This window comes from Mesocricetus auratus, unplaced genomic scaffold (assembly GCF_017639785.1).
Source record: "Mesocricetus auratus isolate SY011 unplaced genomic scaffold, BCM_Maur_2.0 Super-Scaffold_100014, whole genome shotgun sequence".
NCBI classification, from domain to species: Eukaryota; Metazoa; Chordata; class Mammalia; order Rodentia; family Cricetidae; genus Mesocricetus; species Mesocricetus auratus.
Window position 1 is genome coordinate 17,990,469 of NW_024429197.1, and position 22,493 is coordinate 18,012,961.

General features: G+C 52.4%; 1 protein-coding gene across 2 annotated transcripts; it reads left to right on the forward strand.

Annotated features, from left to right (window-relative positions):
- Positions 1–4,541: 4,541 nt before the first annotated feature.
- On the forward strand, positions 4,542–13,425 carry Zc3h12a (zinc finger CCCH-type containing 12A). Of its 2 annotated transcripts, XM_005084370.4 has the most exons (6): positions 4,542–4,676; positions 5,370–5,837; positions 9,928–10,067; positions 10,926–11,160; positions 11,615–11,721; positions 11,910–13,425. In XM_005084370.4, exons 2-6 carry the CDS (start codon positions 5,404–5,406, stop codon positions 12,770–12,772), a joined length of 1,779 nt encoding a protein of 592 aa, XP_005084427.1. In that variant the 5' UTR covers positions 4,542–4,676; positions 5,370–5,403; the 3' UTR covers positions 12,773–13,425. The 2 variants fall into 2 exon arrangements, with proteins under 2 accessions (XP_005084427.1, XP_040612600.1); XM_040756666.1 differs by lacking the exons at positions 4,542–4,676; positions 9,928–10,067 and having other exon boundaries at positions 5,705–5,837.
- The last annotated feature ends 9,068 nt before the right edge of the window (positions 13,426–22,493 follow it).

The window sequence follows — 22,493 nt, forward strand, 5'->3', positions numbered from 1 at the left end:
GAAACTTTGTCTCAAAAGAACCAAGAAACCTAAACAAAAAAAGTATTTTTAAAACAAGCTAATGATACAAATACATTGAGCTACATTTGAAAACCTGACTTTAAAAAAAAAAAAAGCTAATTGGCCTGGAAGTAGTAGTGCATGCCTTTAATCCCAGCACTCTGGAGACAGAGGCAGGCAGATCTCTGTGAGTTCCAGGCCAGCTTGGCGTACGGAGAGAGTGCCAGAACAACCAGGACTGTTTTTTTGTTTTTGTTTTTGTTTTTGTTTTTGTTTGGTTTTTTACGAGACAGGGTTTCTCTGTATTGTTTTAGAGGCTGTCGGTCCAGCCTGGCCTCAAACTCACAGAGATCTGCCTGCCTCTGCCTCCCAAGTGCTGGGATTAAAGGCATGGGCCACCACCGCCCGGCCAGGACTGTTATATAAAGAAAACTTGCCTAGGAGATTTTAAAAAATAATAATAAAACAAAATAAAAAGTTAATTGTTCAGTTACTGTTTAAAACCAGGCCTGGAGAGAAGCCTTAGCAGTTAGGAGCACTGGCTGCTTTCCCAGAGGACACAGCACCCACATGGTGGTGGCAGCTCACAACAGTCTATAACACCAGTTCTGAGGGATCCAGCGCCCTCTATTGGCTCTGTGAACACTAGATGCATGTACCGTACAGACATACATGCAAGCAAAATACCCAAACAAAAAAAAAAAAAAAGAAAGAAAAAAGAAAAAAATCTTGCCAGGTGGTGGTAGCACACACCTTCAGTGCCAGCACTCTTGAGGCTGAGGCAAGTGGATCTCTGTGAGTTCGAAAACAGATAGACGATAGATACATAGATAATAAAACATACACCAGATCCAGCAAGATGGCTCAGCAGGTAAAGGCACCTGATATGCAACTTGAATTCTATCCTTGGATCCCACATAAAGATTAAGGGCACAGCAATGTTCTTTCTTGACTTGCAGGAGTCCTAGCCACTCTGTAGTCACTAAGTGAAGGCATGAGAGTCACTGATCATCCCTCTAGAGAGGGCTCAAGTTCCTTTGTCATTCCCAGACTAAGCTGGAGTCGTTTCTGGAATCTTTCCATCTCCAGCCTTCCCCATTTGACTCTAAGGGGTGACAGTTCAGAAGTTTCTAGACCTTCTCCAGGTGACAAAGGACAGGATGACTCTAGAAAGGAAGTGGCAAAGCCTAGTTTTCAAGACAGGCATGCAAGAGGCAGAGTGGGACGTGGGTTTGGGATGAGCGGGGCCACAGGGCTCCTGGGAACTAGGCCAAGGCTTGCAAAACCCAGCTGTAAAAGGACCATGGCTTCTCGAGAGCAGCCAGGGCTTTCTGCAGAAGGGGGTGTCTCAGGAAGGAGTCATCGTCACAAACCGGAAGAGAGGGAGACTGTGGCTTATGGGGAACTGTATGACTCATCGCTGGCCCTGCCAGCTGCCTCTGTTAAGTACTGGACAGCACAGGGTTTGGGAACCCTGGTGGAACCCCTGTCTAGACCCTCACCAGAGGACGACCCAGGCAGATGAAGTAGTTCTTAACTCAGATGTGTCACTTAACATTTTCACCATCTAAAAGTTGGCTGCCATAGAGAATGACACCCACTGTCACTGAGCACAGATGAAAGAGGGGATGCAGGAGATGAGGGCACAGCGTGCTGGGTTCAGCAGGAGTGACCCTGAGCATGCCACATGCCCAGCACCTGCCATGAGCTGGCAGTCGGCTAGGAGGGTTCCGATTCCCTCTCTGTTCAGCCCTCCAGCATAAGTAAATAAGACCAGGAACCAGACAAGCATATGCCTACAGGTTTTGGTGACATTTAGTAAGCCTCAAGGAACAACCTCAGGACCAGTGAGCCATGTGGACTCCCTCCTCCCCGCAACTTCACAAAGTAAGTATCCAAGGGAGATGGATGCAGTAGGGAAAGCTACATAATTTCCAGCCCCACCAACTCGTGGCCTTAACTTTACCCTTCCCAACCTCTGAGTGACATTTTCTCAACTCTCCAATATGAGGGCAAGTCACGGTGGTGTGTGTCAGTAATCCCAGTACTCAGAACACAAAGACAGGAAGATCACAAGTTGTGATCAAACCTTGTCTACACAGCATGACTTTGTCAATAGATAGGTGTGCAAATAAAAGAAAGAAAGCCAGTATGGTGGTCACACCTTTAATCCCAGCACTTGGGAAGCAGAGGCAGGCGGATCTCTGTGAGTTCAAGACCAGACAGGTGCGTTCCTGGTAAGCTAAGGCTACACAGTGGGACCCTGTCTCAAAAAAGAAAAAGAAGAAAACAGATAATATCCAAATCATAGAAACAACATCCAAGTAAAGGGAAAATAGTTCTGGGTTTTTTCATGAAGTAGGATGCTTTTCAGCAGAAAACCAAATAAAGTTTAGTATTCTGGCAAAGACATGGACTTTCACCATCATAAGCCTGTGTGAAAAGGGAAACCATGCCACTACAGAAGGAGTCTATTTACCTAAAATTCAAACAGAATCACAGCTGAACAATATAATGTTAACACAAGGGAGCAACACAGGGGAAAGACTGTCGCAGCAGTTCCTCCAGACCAGGGAAAAGGTGTGGTGGAGGTACCCAGAAGCCCTCAAAGGCACCACACTGGCCTACCTGTTATGTTAAATGATGGATACATGAAGAGTCATGCATGGTGGCACGGGCCTGTCACTTCAGCATGTGGGAGTTGGAGCCATGCATGGTGGCACAGGCCTGTCACTTCAGCATGTGGGAGTTGGAGCCATGCATTGTGGCACAGGCCTGTCACCTCAGCATGTAGGAATAGGAGGGAAAGGATTAGAATTCAAGGATATCCTCTGCTGGAGAGACAGCTCATCCGTTAAGAGCACTTGTTGCTACTGCCAAGAACCCAGATTCAGTTCCCACATGACAGCTCTCAACAGTCCATATTTCTGGTTCCAGGGGATCTGATACCCTCCTCCGACCTCTAACAGCACCAGGCATGCAGGTGGTACACAAAATTAGATGAAGGCAAAACACTCATATACATAGACAAAATAAATCTTTAAAAATAACACAAAGAATAACATAGACACAGCTTTACAAATTATTTTGGGGAGCTGGAGAGATAGCTTAGTGGTTAAGAGCACTGGCTTCTCTTTCTGAGGATCCAACACCCACATGGCAGCTCACAACCATCTGTAACTCCAGTTCTGGGCCTCCTTAATCCCCTTCTGGCCTCCAGAGCACCAGACACTACATGGTATGCAAAATACCCATGCATGTAAATAAGATAATTAAAAATAAACAAAGTCAATAAAATTATTGTTATAATTTTTAGACTGAACATGTGCAGTTGTATATGTTGTGTCTTTCACTATAAAACCATTTTATTTAACAACCAGCATCCTTAGTGGACCCTACATTTGACAAGGCAGGTATAACATGGCAAAAGTATCGATACATGGTAATAAGCACTCAGTTTTGAGTGTTTTGGCTTCCCAGGTCTCAGTTTCCCTATATACAAGCACACTGGTGCTGGTCCTCCATGTGCATGTCCTGGGGTCCCTTTCTCTCTCTTCTCTGCCCCTCTCTCTTCTCTGGTACACACACACACACACACACACACACACACACACACACACACACAGACAGTCAGGCTCCCTCTGCTCTGGGTTAGCAGTGGCACCCAGAATGCTTACAGTGGTCCCTGATGCTCTGGAATGGAATCTCATGGTCTTGGTCTGTCTGCCTGATGCCATCTAGCCTTTTCTGCGTCTCTCAGAGGTAAACGGAGCTGGCAGGATAGCTCCCGCCTGTAACTGTAGCATTCAGAAGGCTGAAGCAGGAGGCCACTGGGTTGTTCAAGTCCAGTAGGGGCTGTGAGGCTTGACCTTGCATCAGAAAGAACAACAAAACCCAAAGGAAATAAAAGGTCCATGAGCACAAGGATCTGCCCATCATCTAGTCCCCAAGTAGATACAGTAAAGAGTTGTGCTCATGTCACCTCTTGAGAGTGAGGGATAGGATGAGTTTTGCTCAACAGTACTCTTCATGAACTCTCCCATAGAGACTGGTGTCAATGTCCTTCCTTTCCGTGACTTTTCCTCCACCACAGTGCATCTGTGGTGCTGGTTGCCCTCCCGTATTGGGAAGGTATTTAGTTCAGGAAAAGTGTCCCTGGCCCTGAGTGTGCCTCCATCTCCGAACCGACTTCAGACAGCCTATGGGACTGAAGTGGAAGGGCCTGGTCTCCATCAAACAGGACCACCGATGGCTGTGGCCTCACTTGTGCACTTGAAATCTGGACCAGGCTGGTAGATCTGTCAAATCCTTGAGTTAAACTATGGAGCCCGTGCTATTCCGGTTTTGTACAGTGCGCAGAACCTGCTTCTGCAGCGCCTGCCTTAATTAAGCAGTCTGGTGGCACAAGCTCCAGGCAGCACAGACTTGGCGTGGCCAGGGGCGTGGCTAAGGATCTGGGGCGGGGTCTGGCCAGGGAGGGGCGGGACCAGCGCGGGTCTGTCGGGGGCGGGGCCGGAGCAGGAGCGGGGCGGAGCAGGAAGGGGCGGCGGCCCTGCCTGGCTTCCGCGTCACGGCCCTTAAAGCACCTGCCCGCCTGTCGCCGCTACGAAGGTACCGTCCGAGCCCAGAAGTCGGCTCCATGGACATGCTACGGGCTGCGTCCGGCGCTCGGCGGGGTGAGTGAGTGCTACGGGGTGGGACGGGTGGGACGCTTCGTTGAGTCCGGCCTCGGGAGGGTCGCGGGCTGCGTCTCCATCGCGGATCGCCGGGACCCTACCGAGTTCACTCTGGTGAGTGGTGAGGGGTGTCTTGGGGCACCCGGCATGCGCAAGGCTCTAGCCGGGAACCCCTCGCGTCACCGGTCCCGGTAGCCAACCAGAGTCGCCCAGCAACTTTTCTCCCTATGGGTCACCCCGGAAACTTGTCCTTCCCGGAATGTGACTCCGGTCCTGGGCTCTTAGTATAGAACTCGAGAACGAAGGCGATGGCCACAACGGGGAAGCCCCTGGGACCTCTACGCACTTCCAGCCCCCAGTTTCCTTCTGAGAGCCCCGCCTCTGCCTCCTAGGCCCCTTGGGTTGGCGTGGATGAGGACGGGTTTGGGGGTGGAGTCAGGCAAGTGCAATTTTTTTGTGTCACAAACTATGAGTTGATGACCTTGAGTAAATTCTTACTACTTGTGCCTCAGTTTCCCCCACATAAGAATACCTCCTTGCGGAGAGCTCTTGAGGGCACAGCCTGAGATGACACATGAGGGTGGCTTTGGATAGTGTCACCTCATTTCATGTTGCCTCATCCTGTGGTGAGAGAGCCTGACAGAGAGCTACATGGCGTATTCCTTGCCTCTAACCCTGTGGTTTGGTCAATAGGAGCTGTGATGGACGCCTTGCAAGAATCTGAGATATGAGTGACCCCTGTAGAAAGAAGTCTGTCCAAGAAGCCAGCCCCACCATGAGTCTGTGGGATCTTGAGGACAGCCACAGCTGCCGGGGTCACCCTCAGCCAGCCCAGGACCCTGAGGCTGAAGAGGCCTCTGCTGAGCTGCAGATGAAGGTGGACTTTTTCCGGAAACTGGGCTACTCGTCCTCCGAGATCCACAGTGTCCTGCAGAAGCTGGGGGTCCAAGCAGACACCAACACAGTGCTGGGGGAGCTGGTGAAGCATGGGTCAGCTAGTGAGCAAGAGTGCCAGGCCTCGCCGGACCCCTGCCCCCAGCCCCCTCTGGTGCCCCGGGGTGGAAGCACCCCCAGGCCTTCTGAACCCTCACTCCCAGAGGAGGACAAGGACGGCAGTGACCTGAGGCCTGTGGTCATCGATGGAAGCAATGTGGCCATGAGGTATGTGTCACTTCTGTGGACAGGGCCTGTGGAGAAGTGTCTGCGGCTCTTCCTTTGGGAAGAAAGCCTTGCTTTCCTTGTGGACTGGTGACAGAATGCAAACACTCTCTGGGAGGCCCCACCATGTGCTAGGAGGCTCCCCGAAGCCTTAAGACTTCCTTGGGGTATTTCATGACTGTCCTAAGAAGGAAAATAGCTCAAACCCTTGCCCAGAGTCACACTCCTTGATAAATGGGAAGCGGGGCTTCAAACTCAGCCTTCTGTGCCCGGAGCGTGCCTTGTACCATGGTCTCTCCTGAGACCAGTCCTCTCCTTGCGTATCACATGAGGCAGGACAATGCAGGGGATTAGCCCATGGGCTTGAGCTTTTGGGGAGTCAGTCACTTAACCAGCTGAGCCATTTCTTCACACTCTTGTCAGTCTTGCCTCTCAAGTGGCCCTGGTGGGGAGAGAATGCATAGAATGTAGGGAGTTGCAAGTACTAAGTAAGCAGCTGTCATTCAGTGGCCGACTCCTCTGGGACCTCCTTGTCCTGGAGTTGTGCTCCCACAGAAACAAGGCTTGGTTAGCTATTGAGAACTTCCTAGCCCTAACCAGGTGTGAACTGTTGGCCCAATCTGGCTCTCGATGGGTGTGTGCAGGTGGCCTGATGCTCTGGGCTCATTTGAGCCCTGATAGAATCTGTGTTGACTGAACTAACGCTGCTTGGGCTGGACTGATCCCTGGGGGTTCCCAGACCTCAGTGCTTGTCCGATTTGCCGATCTCTCAGGGATTGGAGTGGGGTGGAGGCAGAATATGAGCCAGGCTGCCTCTGACCTTAAGGAGCCCTTGACTTCTCCCTTCCATCCAGGCCGCACCCTCCAACCCTGCTGTCTCCCAGTTCCCTGCACAACGGGCTGGTGAGTCAGGACTGGGTGGATCGTACACAAGGAAAAGTTCCTGTTGGCAGGGACCAGGGGGGACCCCGCAAGAGAGCAGGGAGAGGGGAGTCTTCCTAGAGGGGACCCAGCAAGAGAGCAGAGAGAGGGGAGTCTTCCTAGATGCCTTGAGGGCTCTTCCAAGTGGACTGCCGACCTAGTCATGATGTCAGCCTCGTCCCTACCTGGCATTTGGCCCCACCTACTCTCAGCCCAGCTGGGTCAAGTGAGCTGTCCGGCTGGTCCTGGCCCTACTTAGCTGGTACATGGGTGCAGCCCTCTTGTACGCCTTTGGGCCCATCTTCACATCTTTAAAATGGGCTGATCTTAGGTGTGAGGCTGAGAAACACTGCTTCCGTGCCAGAGGGCAGCAGGTCAGACTTAACACTCTCAGAGTCTAGAGTTGTCTCTGAGGTTCTGAAATAGGGTAGGCATTAGAGGGGTCTGACTTCCCCTAGGCGTCACGGGCTGGGGGTTGAGTCTCGTGGGCAGCCATGTGCTATGTGTATTTGTATCCTGGGCAGGGGAGGGAGGGGCCTGCACGGGAGGAGGGGCAGTAGTGGAGGGGTTCAGGCAGACAGCTACTGTCTGCGGGCCTCCCGCCTGCCTATCTGGTGGGGGTTTCTGAGCTGGGGTGGCCACGGAAGGGGAATTCCAGCCTCACACTTCCTGTCTCAGCAGCTGCTTGGTTCCTACCCTGTTGCTCCCCACACACACAAGGGCAGGCCAGCTAGCCCCCACCATATGCAAATCGTGGGGAAATTCACCTCTGTTTCCTTCTAAGGGAATTTTCCTCCGCTCATTAGGCCCAGCCCAGGCAGTTCTTTTCACCTGGGGAGGCCAGCCCTGCCTTGTCCTTGGGCAGGAGCTGGAGTCTTCCACATACACAGCCCATCAGGCTAGGGGCCCTGACCTGTGGGCCTACGGGACTCTGAGAGTGGGAGGAAGTTGGTTTTCCTGGGCCAACCAAGCTTCCTGCATTGCAGTGAGCTGAATGAGCTGTTCTGGGCCTCAGGCCTCAAGTGCTCTCCCTGCCAAGAATTAGGCTCTGACTACCTGCTGAGGGAACATTCCAGTGCCAGCACTGCTGAGAGTAGACTTGTCCCCAGCCAGGGTTTTAAATACCCAGAAGCAGTACACGACCTAAGATCCCTGGCATGGTGATCCTCAAGCTTGACTTTGCTGGTCCTGGAGGAGCCCCTGAATCCACAGAGAGCACTGCACACTCAGGACAGTGAGCCATGGAGCAGTTGAGTACCTCACATCTGGGGGCAACAACAGATTGCCCAGGGAAGGAGACAGACAGTATGATGTGGCAGCCCTGGGCGTTGTGAAACCACAGACTGGGACCTGCCCTGGAAGGTGAGGGAGGGTTTCTGAGGTTTTGTTTCACATGGCTTCCAGAGGAAGTGTAAGAATTTGCCGAGTCCATCATCTCTCTTGATTCCAGGCTTGCTCCTTCCTGTTCATATGCAGAATACACATCGTTGATGCTTGAGTTCAGAAACTGCTTATCTCTCACATAAACTTTGGGTCTTCTGTAAGGGACAGGATGGCAATCCAGCAGCCCCACAACCCAGTTTGGTTTTCACCTCTTAGCACTAGCCAGGTAACTTGTACATGTGGAGTCTTCCTTCCCAGCACGGAGAGTGATGGTCTAGGTGAACTCTGTGCCCTTCCCAACCTTCAGGGCTGTTGGTACCTAAACACTGATGGAAATGGTTCTGCTCACTGGCTGCTGTGTGACCCTGGTGACTAAGTTACCCTCTCTGGACCACCTGAACAGAGGGGAAGGGAGGGTCATAGCAGTGTACTTCTTGTGGGCTTGCTAGGATTCCAGGGAGAGCACAGAATGGCCAGGTTTGCAGCTCCAGTGAATTTTAGCTCTTACGAGCAGGCTACATGGGAGACAGGGAAGGAGGGGTGCTACCTTGGAGATGAACAATTCAGAGACTTCTAGACTTTGGAGCCTCACCCCCAGATAGCCTCCATGCCCACAGTCGCCCCACTTCCCACTCTGCACTCTCCTGGGTCTCCAGTCATCACTCCCCCAAAGCTACACACAGGATGTGGTCTGCCGTGGACTTGCCTCTTTTGCGTAACATTTATTCTGTTTTATTGGCCAAATATCAGTCTGAGTTGCTCACTCTGGGGCTAACCAGAGTCCCCCTTGAGCACTTCCAGGAACTCCACCTTCCCAGCTGTCTTCAGCTTCAAGCCTTAGGGAAGTTTGTACCCTGGTATGAAGTGACTTGTCTAGAAAAGTGCTGTCCGCCAAGCTCATGGGCAGAGAGACAGACTAGGACAAGCCAGCTAGGCTGCTTCTGAGAGCCCTGTTTAGGTAGAGCAGAGGCAAGGCCCTGATGCCCCAGCCCTCCTTGTGAGCAAGCAGAGTTCCCCGGCAATTTCCTGCCCATCTTTCTGCCAGGAGCCACACCCTCCCTAGGGTTGTGAGGGAGCGGGGAGCGGCAGGCAGACATGCAGGGAGGGGCAGGCTTCAGGGAACTGGCCTCTTGAGAGGAAAAGAGGTAGCTTTTCACTTTCACCCTGAAAAGGGCCTGGAGTACCTCCAGGCTGTTATTTCCTGACCCCTGTGGAAGGGTGACTCCCAGTGCTCCCTCCCCTCACCCTTTGGAGACCCAAGCTGAGAGCTTGCGCACAAACTGAACTTTAATCTGGAACAGTCTGGTTTTTCTCCTGTTTAACATGGCTGGTGCCTCCCCCACCTCCTCCGAGGGTACCTCCTTGCTATGTAGTGTTGAGGTGACTCAGCCTACAAGTGTACATCTGTGTCCCCGTGGTCCCTGTAACTCCTGGGTAGGGCAGGAGCCCCAAGTCTCCCATCACCTTTCCCCACCCCCAGGTATGTTGCAAGTGGCCTGACCCTCCCCCTCTACATGGGGAGCCAGTGTGGCCAGATTCCTGGGTGGATCCACACTTTGAGGAGATGGGAATCTCAGGGAAAGTCCCATCTGGAGCTGGCCACCAGGCGCTGTGGGAACCAGCCCAGGGACAAGGCCTTAGGCCCTACTGGCAGAGGACCAAGGGCTGAGTCCTGCAGCTACCCGACAAGGCCAGCACGGCTAGAGCGTAGCCCACTTCCTACTTGTGCTCCAGCCTGGGTGACCACAGACTGGCTACTCTGTGAGCTAATGTGTCTCTCGTCTGCCAGCCACGGGAACAAGGAAGTCTTCTCTTGTCGAGGCATTCTGCTGGCTGTGAACTGGTTTCTGGAGCGAGGCCACACAGACATCACTGTGTTTGTTCCATCTTGGAGGAAAGAACAGCCTCGGCCAGATGTGCCCATCACAGGTATATATGCTGGAAGTGAGATGGCCTCACTGTACCGATGACCCTGGGGCTCCACAAAAGAGTTCTTGAGTAGGGCCAGCACCCTCTAGATTATAACCAACGACCAGCCTGTCTTTTTCCAATACCAGCTCAGATGTGAATGGCCAAAAGTCACCTCGTGTAGCCTTGGGTGTCTCCCTCATCCTACTGGTTCAGCAACCCCAGTAACAGAGGGGCAGTGTAGCTTCATAATTGAGACTGTGGGTTCTGGGCCAAGAGGACAGGGTGAGAGGCTTGGCCCGAGTAACCCAGGTAAGGGTCTTAAGTAGCTATGCTCTAGCCATGGACTCTTAAGCTATGAAACGGGGCAGGGTGGAGGTGTGCAGACACCATCCACCCAACACCGCTGAAGGAGCAGTAGAGACGGTACGGAGTGTTTACCCCAGCGCAGTGTGAATGCTTGGTATGGCTGAGCTGTGGCCACCACCCTCACGAAAACCTCCTTGAGGAGGAGGGGTGACAGAACAACCTCTTTAGAAGTCTGCGAGTCTGAGCCAGGCTGGGGACACCTGGGCCTCTTCTGAACAAGGCTGGGAGCATTGTTCTGAGTGGGCAAGGGACATGGCCACGCCACTTCTTCCAGGACCCCTGTGGTACAGGCAGGGCACACAAGCCAGAGGGAAGCAGGAGGAGCCCTGCAGGCTCAGCACTGTCGCTGAAAGGGTTGGTCCTGCACTTGGTTTCCACATGGCTGGCTGGTTTCTGTCCTCTTGAAACTGGTATGAACAGCCTCTGAGCCCGGCCACTGTGAGCCATGGAGCCCTGTGGGTGTCTCAGGGTCCCCAGTGGCCCCTGACCTGCACCTCTGTCATCCCCCAGACCAGCACATTCTGCGGGAACTAGAGAAGAAGAAGATCCTGGTGTTCACGCCATCCAGGCGTGTAGGTGGCAAGCGCGTGGTGTGCTATGATGACCGATTCATTGTGAAGCTGGCCTATGAGTCCGATGGGGTGGTAGTCTCCAACGACACGTACCGGGACCTCCAAGGCGAGAGGCAGGAGTGGAAGCGCTTCATTGAGGAGCGGCTGCTCATGTACTCCTTCGTCAATGACAAGTACGTTACTGCTGGAGGACTGGGAGAGATGCTGGGGTGGACTCTGCTGGGCCCAGGGCCTGCATTGCAGCTTCGGGAGTGGCGTGAGTAGCGGGGAGAAGGCTGGGGCCAGGGGAGCTTGCGATTGGGGGCTGGGTCTCGAAGCTAGCTTGAGTTCCTAGATGGTTCTCTCAAGTCTATGGCAGTGTACATCCCAAGATGCAGTTAGCTTGTGGCCTCTTGATCGCCTGAGCGCTCCCAGCCCGGGGAATGCCCTAAAGGTAACACTGAGCTATACCCTCAGAACTGAGGGATCCCCTGTTCCTTTGGGGTGACCCAATGCAGACTCAGAAGATTTGGGGGCCTCCTGCAGACAGGCAGTTTGGGGGCTCACCTACTCTCCCCAGGAAAGTGGCTATCTAGCCCTTTCCTTGGTCCCTCTTCCTTCTCCTATCGTTCCTTTCATCTCCCACAGGTTCATGCCCCCTGATGACCCTTTGGGACGGCATGGGCCTAGCCTGGACAACTTCCTTCGTAAGAAGTCGCTGCCTTCTGAGCACAGGAAACAGCCATGTCCCTATGGTGAGACCCTGCCCCGTCTTCAGGAGTCTTTACACCCCACCTGCCTCTTATGTGCCCATCCACCTAGGCCTGCATGCCCTGGTGGCTTCCTTGTGGGGACCACCTGTAGTAGACCACCTAGACCCCAAGTCCCTGTTCGTCCTCTCCTCTCTGGCACCATTTAGAGACACTCTTTGTCCTTCTTGCAGGGAGGAAGTGTACCTACGGAATCAAGTGCCGATTCTTCCACCCTGAGAGGCCAAGCCGCCCCCAGCGCTCTGTGGCTGATGAGCTCCGTGCTAATGCCCTCCTCTCGCCCCCCAGGACCCCAGTCAAGGACAAAAGTAGTCAGAGACCTTCCCCTGCCTCTCAGCCCAGCTCTGTGTCTCCAGAAGCTGAGCAAGGCAGCCTGGATGGGAAAAAACTGGGGGCTAGATCATCCCCAGGCCCCCACCAAGAAGGGTCAACACAGTCCTTTACTGCAGCCGGCAGAAGCCTCCCTGTTAGTGGGAGCAACTTTGGACCCACAGAGTGGCTCCCACACACCCTGGACTCACTCCCATACACTTCCCAGGAGTGCCTTGATTCAGGCATTGGCTCCCTGGAGAGCCAGATGTCAGAATTATGGGGGGTGCGAGGAGGCAGCCCTGGGGAGACAGGCCCTGCTCGGGGCCCTTATGCTGGTTATAATACCTATGGGTCTGAACTCCCAGCAGCACCCGCCTATACTTTTAGACAGCCCATGGGTGCAGGCCACTTCAGTGTCCCCAGCGACTATGTGCCCCAGCCTGCCACCTTTCCAGCCAGAGAGTACTGGTCTGAGCCATACCCTTTGCCCTCACCTACCCCAGTCCTGCAAGAGCCCCAGAGGCCCAGCCCAGGGGCTAGCAGGAACCCCTGGGGCAGGGTGAACGAAAGGGCCAAAGAAAGGGCTGGTGTGTACACCAAGTTGTGTGGGGTCTTCCACCCACACCTGGTTGAAGCTGTGATGGGGCGCTTCCCGCAGGTCCTGGACCCCCAGCAGCTGGCCGCTGAGATCCTTTCTTATAAGTCCCAGCACCTCAGTGAGTAAGCCAGAAGGTGGCCCAAGGGGCTATCAGGCATCACAGATCAGTCCCCAGCCCCTGGCCCACCCTTGAAGCTGGACAGAGGGCTGGGAAGAACAGGCAAGAGAATCCTCAAACCAAAGATACCATAGGATTGGTTCTGGCCCTGTGGCAACTCTGTCTATCCCACATGGGTCAGAAGCGATCACCCTGTTGATACACATTGTATCTCTGTCATTTAAGGAGACGTTGCCGGTCAGGCCGTCCATCCGTGGCTGATGCCCAAACCCTTTTTATCTCAGAGGGCGGGGAGGGAGGCCTGGGGGAGCAGAGGCCTGAACTAGACCCCACCCTCCACCCTGTCCCTGGGACGCCGGTACCACCGGCTAGTTGGGCACCATGTGCCTGCCCTCCGAGGCCCCCCTCAAGCCAATGCGGCTTCATCCCTGTTCACAGGGCGTGAGGCTTCATGTCAGTAAGCAAGATGCTTCTTATAACCCACCCGCCCGCTCTGTCCGTCTACCCCGTCCCCCCTCCAGGGCTCCCAAGCCCTCTGTTCCCATACCTGTTACCTTTCCCCATGGGTGGGAGGACACATGTATGCTGTGTACAGATACAAAATTAAAAAAGTTTAAGTGGAACGAGTGACAGAAAATAAAGGCTATCGTAAGTCCTTGAAGAGGTAGTTGTCTCTGACATGCTTGAGGGAGTGACAAGGGGTCGGCAGGGCGGGTGCCATCAAGCCTTCGCCCTGGGGGAACCATCTGATGTTACTCCATGTCCTCAGAAAGGAGGGTGTCCAGAATTGGTTGGTCCCTGGGGGCGGAGCCTGGATCCCGGCAGGTGACAGGTGCAGGAAGCAGAAGTGTAACAGCACAGGACCCGGGCTTCAGCGGATAGGGTGAGGGTGGTGGCAGGACAGAGTTGTTCCCCTTTTCTGTGCTGAGAGACCTGAGGGTAGGAAATGGGGAGACGACCTGCCAGATTATGGCCTTAGAGGGTTGGTGTCTCAGTGGCTGTGAGAAGTCTTGGGTGTTGTACTCCGGGCCCTCCTCTCTGATCTGCTGTGTCCAAAGAATGGGGGTGGCAGAGCAGGGCTGGGAAGAGCTGGGGTAGGGGCAGCACCATGGAGAACCCTGCCACTGACTCTGCCAGCTGGAGCAAAGGGACTGCCCCTCCCGGACCTCAGTTTCCTCAGCTATGAAATGGGAATACTAATGGCAGCTACCTTACAGGTTTGTCACAAGGACTCAGTGAGATAATTCGTGCTGGGTGTGTGACCTGCCTCCTGCCTGCCACACAAGAACTGCTCATTAAGAGGCCTCCATAAGTGTGACTCCTGTGGGTGGGTTCACAGGAATGACCCCATCCGCCATGTCAGACTGCTCACCAGCCTAGGCAAGCCCAGGCAAGATGATACTGCCCTTCCTCCTCCTCCCTGCTCCAACCTCAGAAATGAACATGAGTATTAAGTAGTTTAAATGAAAGGCTACCTGTCACGCAGTCCTCAAACAAATACTATCAGCCAGGGAAAATGAAAAAAAAAATACAGCTTTAATAATCCTTCCTTTGAACAATTCCTCTGATTTGTACTTAATGGTCGGTGCAGCTGTTTTCTGTTTTAAAAACTACTTCAGTACAGAACAGCGGTGATGCTGTGAGAGTGTCACCCCAGGGGCCCTGCCCACCAGCTCCTGACCAGCCTTTCCGAAGTCCCTGCTGAAAGCAGGCATCAGGTACCTTGTCAGGTGTGACCTGAGAGCCTCCCTCCCACAGGCATTCAAGGTGGCTGTCCCAAGCTGGTTTCTCCCAGCCTCCTCAAGAGGTTATACCAGCATGAGGAGACGGTAAAGCCTGACTTACACTTAACAATCAAACTACACTTGCAGTTCGGGCAGCTGGGAATGTAGCCAATCGCGCATGGAGTTCACTGCTCAACACCTGGTGCCGGGGCATTCATTGGCAATCCTAGCATTTGGGAAGAAGATGTGGGAGGGGCCAGAAGTCCAAGGCCATCTTTGGTTACAAATCAAGTTCCAGGCCAACCTGGCCTGCCTGAGACCCTATCTCAAACGTGAAACAAAACGCACAGCATAAGACACTCACACACCCCAATTGGATTCCCAGGTTGAAAGGCTATTTACGGGCATCTGTTTGTCTTTACAGGATAGGAAGCTAAAATACCGGCCTGTCTAGTTCATTATCAGCTGCTTGGCAATGCCGAGTGACTTGCCCAAGGTCCCATGGAGGAAGGCAGGCTGGGGCAGGGCTTTCAGCACTCATCCCTGATCCCAAAATCTGACACCAGTCTACGGTGACTCAAGCTCCCGCAGAAATGGGAAGAAATGTCCTCCCAGAGAGACAACTGTAACCTCCACCCACTCAGCTGCTCAGTTGGCCCCAGTCTCTGTATAACATAATGGAGCTTGGGGGCTGTGAGAATCAGGGGTCCTCTGGAAGGGGAAGTGGGAAACTCCTGCTTGCTTCCTTCACCAGAGTTAAGACGTTTGCCACCGACTGTCCTATGGGGGTGACATATGAGGTGATCCCACAGGCAGACAGGCAGTAGCATTAGTGCCAGCAGGCTGTAGCAAATGTCAGGAGGCAGGGCCTGGCCCTGCTGGTTCACTATAGATCTACACAGAAGGTGCCAGCTGGGGCTGGGCCCCTGGGGGAAGAGAGGGTCAGCTCAGGTCCTCTGCTGCCTGCCCTGGCACCCAGGCTTCCTGTCAGCTCAGTTCAGCCGGGCTAGCTGGCCACAGAGCCATACCTCCAGGCCTGTTTCTCAATCTAGCTTCTGGGCAGGGCTACTCGGCAGGGCAGCCAGACTCAAAGTCAGGGCTGCTGCTTCTCTGTGACTTGTTTCAACTTTAACTCCAAAGTTCTCAACACCTCTTGGACCCTGGTCCACGGGTGGTGCTGGGTCACGGGGCCTTGGACGAAAAGACACACCACCTCCTCAGATACGACAAGAGCATAGGGTACCTTAGCTAGTGGCAGCCAGAGACAACCAGGCTCCGGTTCAAGTCCCACTCACCGCCCTTCTCCCAGGGCCTCAGCTGCCTGACCCACAGTGATCCACGTGTGGGCTTACTTAATGGGAGAGGTTGGCAAGGACAGAGTGTGACTCCTGAGACCAAAGCTCAAGCCATCAGGCATGCTGCAAGGGATCAAATTCCAAGTAGCTGCCCCAGTTGCTCTTCCCTCCTGCTTTTCCTGGTTACTTGAGCCAAGAGGCTGATGGGGAAACTCGTGTGTATGCAAATTCCCACTGTTGGGAAATGATCCCTAGGAGCTGGGCCTTCCCGCAGGCTCCGCCCACTTGCACCAGCAGGTGCTGGCCCCTAGGTGCTTCAGCAAGTTCTGTGCCACAAGATTAACCCCTTCAAGGGGGGCCCAGTCAGCTCAGAAGCCAAAATGACTGTGGTCTGCCTCTGCTTGTAGCCTGATATAGGACATCTCTGTACTACCTGCCAGGCTGAGCCAGCCCAAAATGAATGAAGCACCCCAGCTCTGGGTATCACCCTCTACTCAGTCCCCATCAGGCTTCTTCAGGACATGGGAAGGCCCGGCGGTCCCTGAAGATCCTGGTACCTAAAGAGCCACCGTGGAAAGCCCACCTGGCACAGCTAATGCCCCAGGGTGCCTTTCAGGGGTGAGGGAAGCCAGGAGCTGGGACCAGCACCCTCATCCCTGCAGCCCCATTTCCCACTTCCTCTTTTCCCTACCACCAGTGTCCTCTGCCCACCCTCCCCAGGAACAGCCTGCACAGAAGGGTAACCTCCGTCTCGAGGTATTGGGTAAAGAAGGGAGCAGACAGAACTCGGGGGAGGGTCATCAGCTGAGCCCTGTCAGCTAAGCCTAATCTTTGTCCCAGGCCTCTTCAACTCCTGGCTCACTCATCTCCTGTCGTTGGCTCATAGCAGACTGGGTGGCAAGAACCTGTCCCGGGGACCTCCTAGTTCATGGGAAGGGTGTGGGAGATTTGGCTGAAAGAGGCAGGAAGTAAGGCCCTGTGGTTAAGGAAGCATAAGCTATCCCAGGCCATGGCATGCAAATCCTTCCAGCCAGTTCCTGGAGGGGGAGGAGGCCCAGGCTGTAACCTAGGGTGTGCCTCCTGAGGCTGCTATCAAGGCAGCAGCTGGCGATCCCAAACTGCTTACCAATTTAAGAAACAGCAAGGAGACTCCCGTGGGAGGAATGATTTAGGCACCCAAGCCCACAATCCGCTAGGCAGGTAGCACCCTGCTGCCGCCTCCTGGCAGTTCCCGGTACTGCTACTACTGCCTGAACTGAGAGGCGAGGGGTAGGAGGTATAGCTCAACACCTATCAATCCCCTGGCTCAACTCTTAGCAACACGTGTTGCACCGCACACACACACACATACTAGAAGAATATTCAAGGAATTAAATTACAATTACAAATATTTAATAAAAACCACCACGAGCTGCTATTTCGAAATAATTGAAAGGAAGGTGTGATGGTACACCCCTTTAATCCCAGAACTCTGGAGGCAGAGGCAGGAGCATCTCTGAGTTTGAGGCCAGCTGGTCTACAAAGTGAGTTCTGGGACAGACAGAGCTGCTACACAGAGAGACTCCATCTCAAAAAAAAAAAAAAAACATGCTGTCATTTGGACAGGATGTGGGGAAATAGGCAACGTGCTGTTACTAGAGTCCTAGTGTCAATTCTGGAGGGGACCTGGTACTGGAGGTTACCTAAGAAGCATACACCTCTTGCCTGAGCAATCCTAATTTATCCTGAGTCCTCATCTGCAAAACTGAAGGAGGCATTCCCTACAGCAGCAGAAGCCGGGGAACATCTACACCATCAACAGAGCACAGGCTTGAGAAAAGGACGCAGCCGTGGAATATTCAAGCCAGTGAAAAGGAGGCAGCTGTGGATTTGGAATTTGGTTTTCCTTTTGTTTTGTTTTGCAGGTAGCTTGGCATAGGAAAGCCGCTGCCTCCGCTCCTCACTTGCGGTTGGGATTACAGGTGTGCACCACCAAGCCTGGCCCTGTATGGTTTTGCATTTGTGTGTGGACAGCTTGAGGGAGTCAGTTCCCTCCTCCATGGTGTGAGTCCTAAGAATCAAACTCAAGCCATGAGGCTGATTGGCAAATACCTTAACCTGATGAGTCCTCTTGCCAGCCCAAGGTTGGCTTTGGGATATTTCCTAATCTAAGAAGCCATTTTTAAAAGGAAAGGTGGAGCAGAGCCACCTTTGCAAACAGTGTCTGTCCCCACTCCTCAGACCCCACAAAGCTCCTGCAAGACACACAGCACTGCTATCTCTGGAGAGGACTGGAGGCTGAGACCGAAGTTTCTGCTGGAGACACCCAGCACCATTTGAATGTGTGCTGTTGCTATGGCTAAAAGTTCCTCCAAAACCCCTTGGTAGTTCTAATCCCCAGGGTGATGATATCAAGAGGAGAGGCCTGCAGATGGTGAGCTCGAAAGGGCGGGGCTCTCTACAGCAGAATTACAGAGTGATCTATGGAAGATCTTGAAGGAGCTCCCTTCTCATCACTCAAGGAGGCAGCAGAAGCCTCTGGGAACCAGGATCCAGACCTTTTTTTTTTTTTTTGGTTTTTACGAGACAGGGTTTCTCTGTATTGTTTTGGAGGCTATCGGTCCAGCCCAGCCTCGAACTCAGAGATCCGCCTGCCTCTGCCTCCCGAGTGCTGGGACAGACCCTTTACCAAGCACATGCATCTAGTGGCAGCATGATCTTAGATTTCCTGCCTCTAGAACTGTTAATTGCAAGCCATCAATTTTATATTATTGTCTGCTGGGCGTTGGTGGCGTACACCTTTAATCCCAGCACTCAGGGGGCAGAGGGGAAGCGGATCTCTGTGACTCGGAGACCGGCCTGGCCTACAAGAGCTAGTTCCAGGACAAGCTCCAAGAAATCCTATCTCGAAAATAAATAATAAAAGGGTTGTGTTATTGTCACAGTAACCTCAACAGACTGAGACACATATTCACATGATGTATTTCAAAGCCCCCACCTTTCCTGAGATGCAGACTAGGTTATCTGGGAGTGAAAGTGTGGGCTGGGAGAACACTGACCAGGGGCCTACAGTGTATTCTTAAACGTGAACAACAAAACTCTGGAATGCACACACCTCCAACACATGCCATTAAATTATGACAGCAACCATTTTCATACACAAAGACAATTTCACTATCAGTTTCTTGTGGTTCAACCTAATATTTATTTATAAATTATCCACATGTATTAATGAACTAATATTTAGGCGTATTACACAACATACTCAAAGTGAAGAAAGAACTACATAAGGCTGAGGTCCAAAGACAAAACACATCCAAGATCTGGTCTTTCCCTCCCACACCCCCAGCCATCCACACCCACTCCCCTTCCCCTTGGACACATAAGCAAGAGCCGGCACCCATGCCACCTGCTTCCTTTCAGACCATGGATTGACTGACTTCACAGAGCAGTGTCCAAAACGAAACCTGTGCTTCAAATCCTGATGCCTTGGCCCTGAAGATCCAAACCTGGGAACACACATTTTGAACACAGGGATAGACATGCATGCTCTCTCTCTCTCTCTCTCTCTCTCTCTCTCTCTCTCTCTCTCTCTCTCTCTCTCTCTCTCTCTCTCTCTCTCTCTCTCTCTCTCTCTCTCTCTCTCTCTCACACACACACACACACAGGCTTCCTAGGCACTATTCACAGTCCCATGCTGCATGATGCTAGGGACAAGTTGTGTGTGTAGACAGCACTGTCCTCCACTCCCATCAAGTTATAGCTTCTGAAAAGAATTTGCAAGTGTGCAAATGCCTTTGTGATTTGGAATAAGGCTGAGGGTGGATAAGACCAAATAAGTGCAAACACTAAGCCAGAGAGTGCTTTAAGACACACACACACACCAACTACTTACAAGCACAGGCTCCTTAGAGCTGTTTTTCACTGCGTGGGTGGGGACAGGAGCATCAATCTCTACACTTCCCATATCCCCACTGCTTGCTTCCTACTCTTGGAAAAAAAAAGATTCTCCTGAAAGCAAACAATACAAACTCTGAGTGTGGGGAAGCAGGCTAACCCCTGCAACAACAGACCCATTTCTCACAGTGCCCCGAGGCTCCTGAGACCTGGGGCCTCTGGATGAGGGCAGCAGGTTTGAAAACAATTGTTCTTGGTCCACAGGGTTTTGTCCCAATTCCCAAGCTTCCTAAGGTCCCTCTTGCAGGCCCCAACTCTGTAGGCCAGTCTTGCTCCCCACATTCTCCTCATGCACCCCAGGAGTGTTGGGAACACTGACTTTAAACAGGACGGCCGCTTCCTCAGTCCTTGGAACAGATCCCTTGACACTTCCACAACTCTGCACTGGACTTCCAAGCAGCTGACAAAAATGTTACCACAAAAGACCAGGTCTTGCTTGTATTAGGCCAAGGGCCAGCTCTTTCTGTGTTAAGAGAGGAATAGAGCAACAAGGACACCTAGTGGCAGAAACAAGTGTGCCATCCTTTGGCCTTCTGGAGGATAGGTGGATCACTGGAATAGGCCGTTGCTTCTTACCCCCTCCACCAACACAGGCCAGCTAGTTACACCTAAGCTGGCCTTGAACTTCTGTCTGCATCTCCCAAGCACTGGGATTACAGGTATGTGTGGTGTCACACCTAATTTAGGAGTTGGCTTACTCCTCGAAACCAATTCCTCCCACAACACTAGTTGTCACTTCAGTTTAGGGATGGCTGGCTGGCTGGCTGCAATGAAAGACTATCCTATCCACTGAGATATCGTTCTTTTGTATAAGCACACTCATTCTTTCCATTGCTGACTTGTAAGCAAACCTGGTTGATAAAGTTAATATCACAGCAGGAGGCAGGAACCTATTGGAGTTGGTCTTTTTTTTTTTTTTTTTTTTTTTTTTGGTTTTTTTGAGACAGGGTTTCTCTGTATTGTTTTGGAGGCTGTCCTGGAACTAGCTGACCTCGAACTCACAGAGATGCACCTGCCTCTGCCTCCCAAGTGCTGGGATTAAAGGCTTGCACCACCAACACCCGGCTCTATTTTTATTTTTTTAAGTAAGGTTTCTTGTGGCTCAGGCTGACCTCAAACTGCCCATGCAGCCAGGGATGACCCTGACTTCTGCTCCTTCTGAGAGCTAGGACTAAAAGCATGTACCACCATGCCCAGGTTCCTATGGTGCTGAGGATCAATCCCCAGGACTCTCTGCCAATCACTCCATCAATTGAGCTACAGCACTAGTCTTCTGGATGCCTTTCTCTAAGCCACCCGAAATAGGAAAAGCAAGTCATCTCTTGGAGCCTGAGTACCACTGACCAGTTTACAGGAAAACTAGAAGACCCAGTCAATGGTTCAACCTTATGGGGTAGGGGAGGCATAAAGTAAATAGCCCACAAGCCACAATCTTCTACACACACACACACACACACACACACACACACACACACACACACACACACACACAGTTACATACTCAGTCATGCCATTACATAACACACTTAAGGTCTGGGAGGGTACTACTCAGTAGTAGATCACTTGCCTAGCATGGCTGAGGTCCTAGATCCCTCTCTCTACAATGCAATAAATAAAGAATCCGCCTTTCACTGAGCAGTTGCTACTCCTGTAGCACACAGCGAACTACAGAGGTCCAGATGTTTTAAAGTCAGCTATATGCTTTCCCCAGAGATAAGGACAAGGCTATAAACTAACAAGGAAGGATCAAAAATGCTTCTGGGGTTTCATTTTTAAGGAACAACCTACATATTATAAACTACTTCCTTAAGAACTGGAGTTCTGCAGCCAAAGACATGGCCATGGCCAAAGACTAGGAAATCGTCAAAGGAAATGGGAGTTTAAGAACAAAAGGAACTGGGTGTTGGTTGAGCACTCCTTTAATCCCAGCACTCAGGAGGCCGAGGCAGGCAGACCTCTGAGTTCGAGGCCAGCCTGGTCTACGGAGTGAGTTCCAGGACAGCCTCCAAAGCTACAGAGAAACCCTGTCTCGACAAACAAAAACACAAGCAAACAAACAAAGGAGAACAAAAGACTTCTGCACATCAGATGGTGGCTCTGGTAATACACTAGCTAGCTATTTATGCTCAGCCCAACAGCATGGCCAGGATGGCCCAAGTCTCCTACAAAAGCCCAGGCATCAAAAAGGACAGGCAAGGCCCTGAATCTTACCCCTCAGCCTGACCCAGGCTGCATGGCTGTTCCTAACACAATGGCCTCAAGCAGACTCCTAATCAGCAGCCTGGGCTGTGAAAGAACCCAACACAGAGGCATGCCCTAGAGTCTCAAGGTTGGGATTCCAGCATCTTGAGCTTCCCAGGTGAATGAAATGTGCAGCCAAGGCCACTGCACTGAAACCAGTCACGGACATGAGCAGGGACTAAGCTCTGCAGGAAGGGCTGTCTGTAGGCAGTGTTGGCTCTTATAAGGCTCTCACTCCCCTCCATGGAAGCTGACTTTCAGTAATTCTGTGCCTTTCCACTGGCCTGGTGATTTTTAGAGCAATATCTAACTAGGTGAATGTCAGCAAAAAGAGAAAAGATGGAAGCCAGGCAATGGTGGCACAAGGCTTTAATCCCTGTAAGTTCAAGGCCAGCCTGGTCTACAGAGCAAGTTCCAGGACAGCCTCCAAAGGGAGGGAGGAGGGGGAGGGGGAGAGGAGGGGAGGGCAGGGAGGGTGGATGGATGGAGAGATGGAAAAGAAAATCTCAGGCTTAGAAGGAAAGCGTGAGAAA

Bases quoted from the DNA above. Each gene is read 5' to 3' on its own strand.
- Zc3h12a (XM_005084370.4), top strand. From the start codon at position 5,404: ATGAGTGACCCCTGTAGAAAGAAGTCTGTCCAAGAAGCCAGCCCCACC. The intron at 10,068-10,925 runs GTATATATGCTG...GTCATCCCCCAG, and splicing joins GCCAGATGTGCCCATCACAG to ACCAGCACATTCTGCGGGAA. The intron at 11,722-11,909 runs GTGAGACCCTGC...TCCTTCTTGCAG, and splicing joins GAAACAGCCATGTCCCTATG to GGAGGAAGTGTACCTACGGA.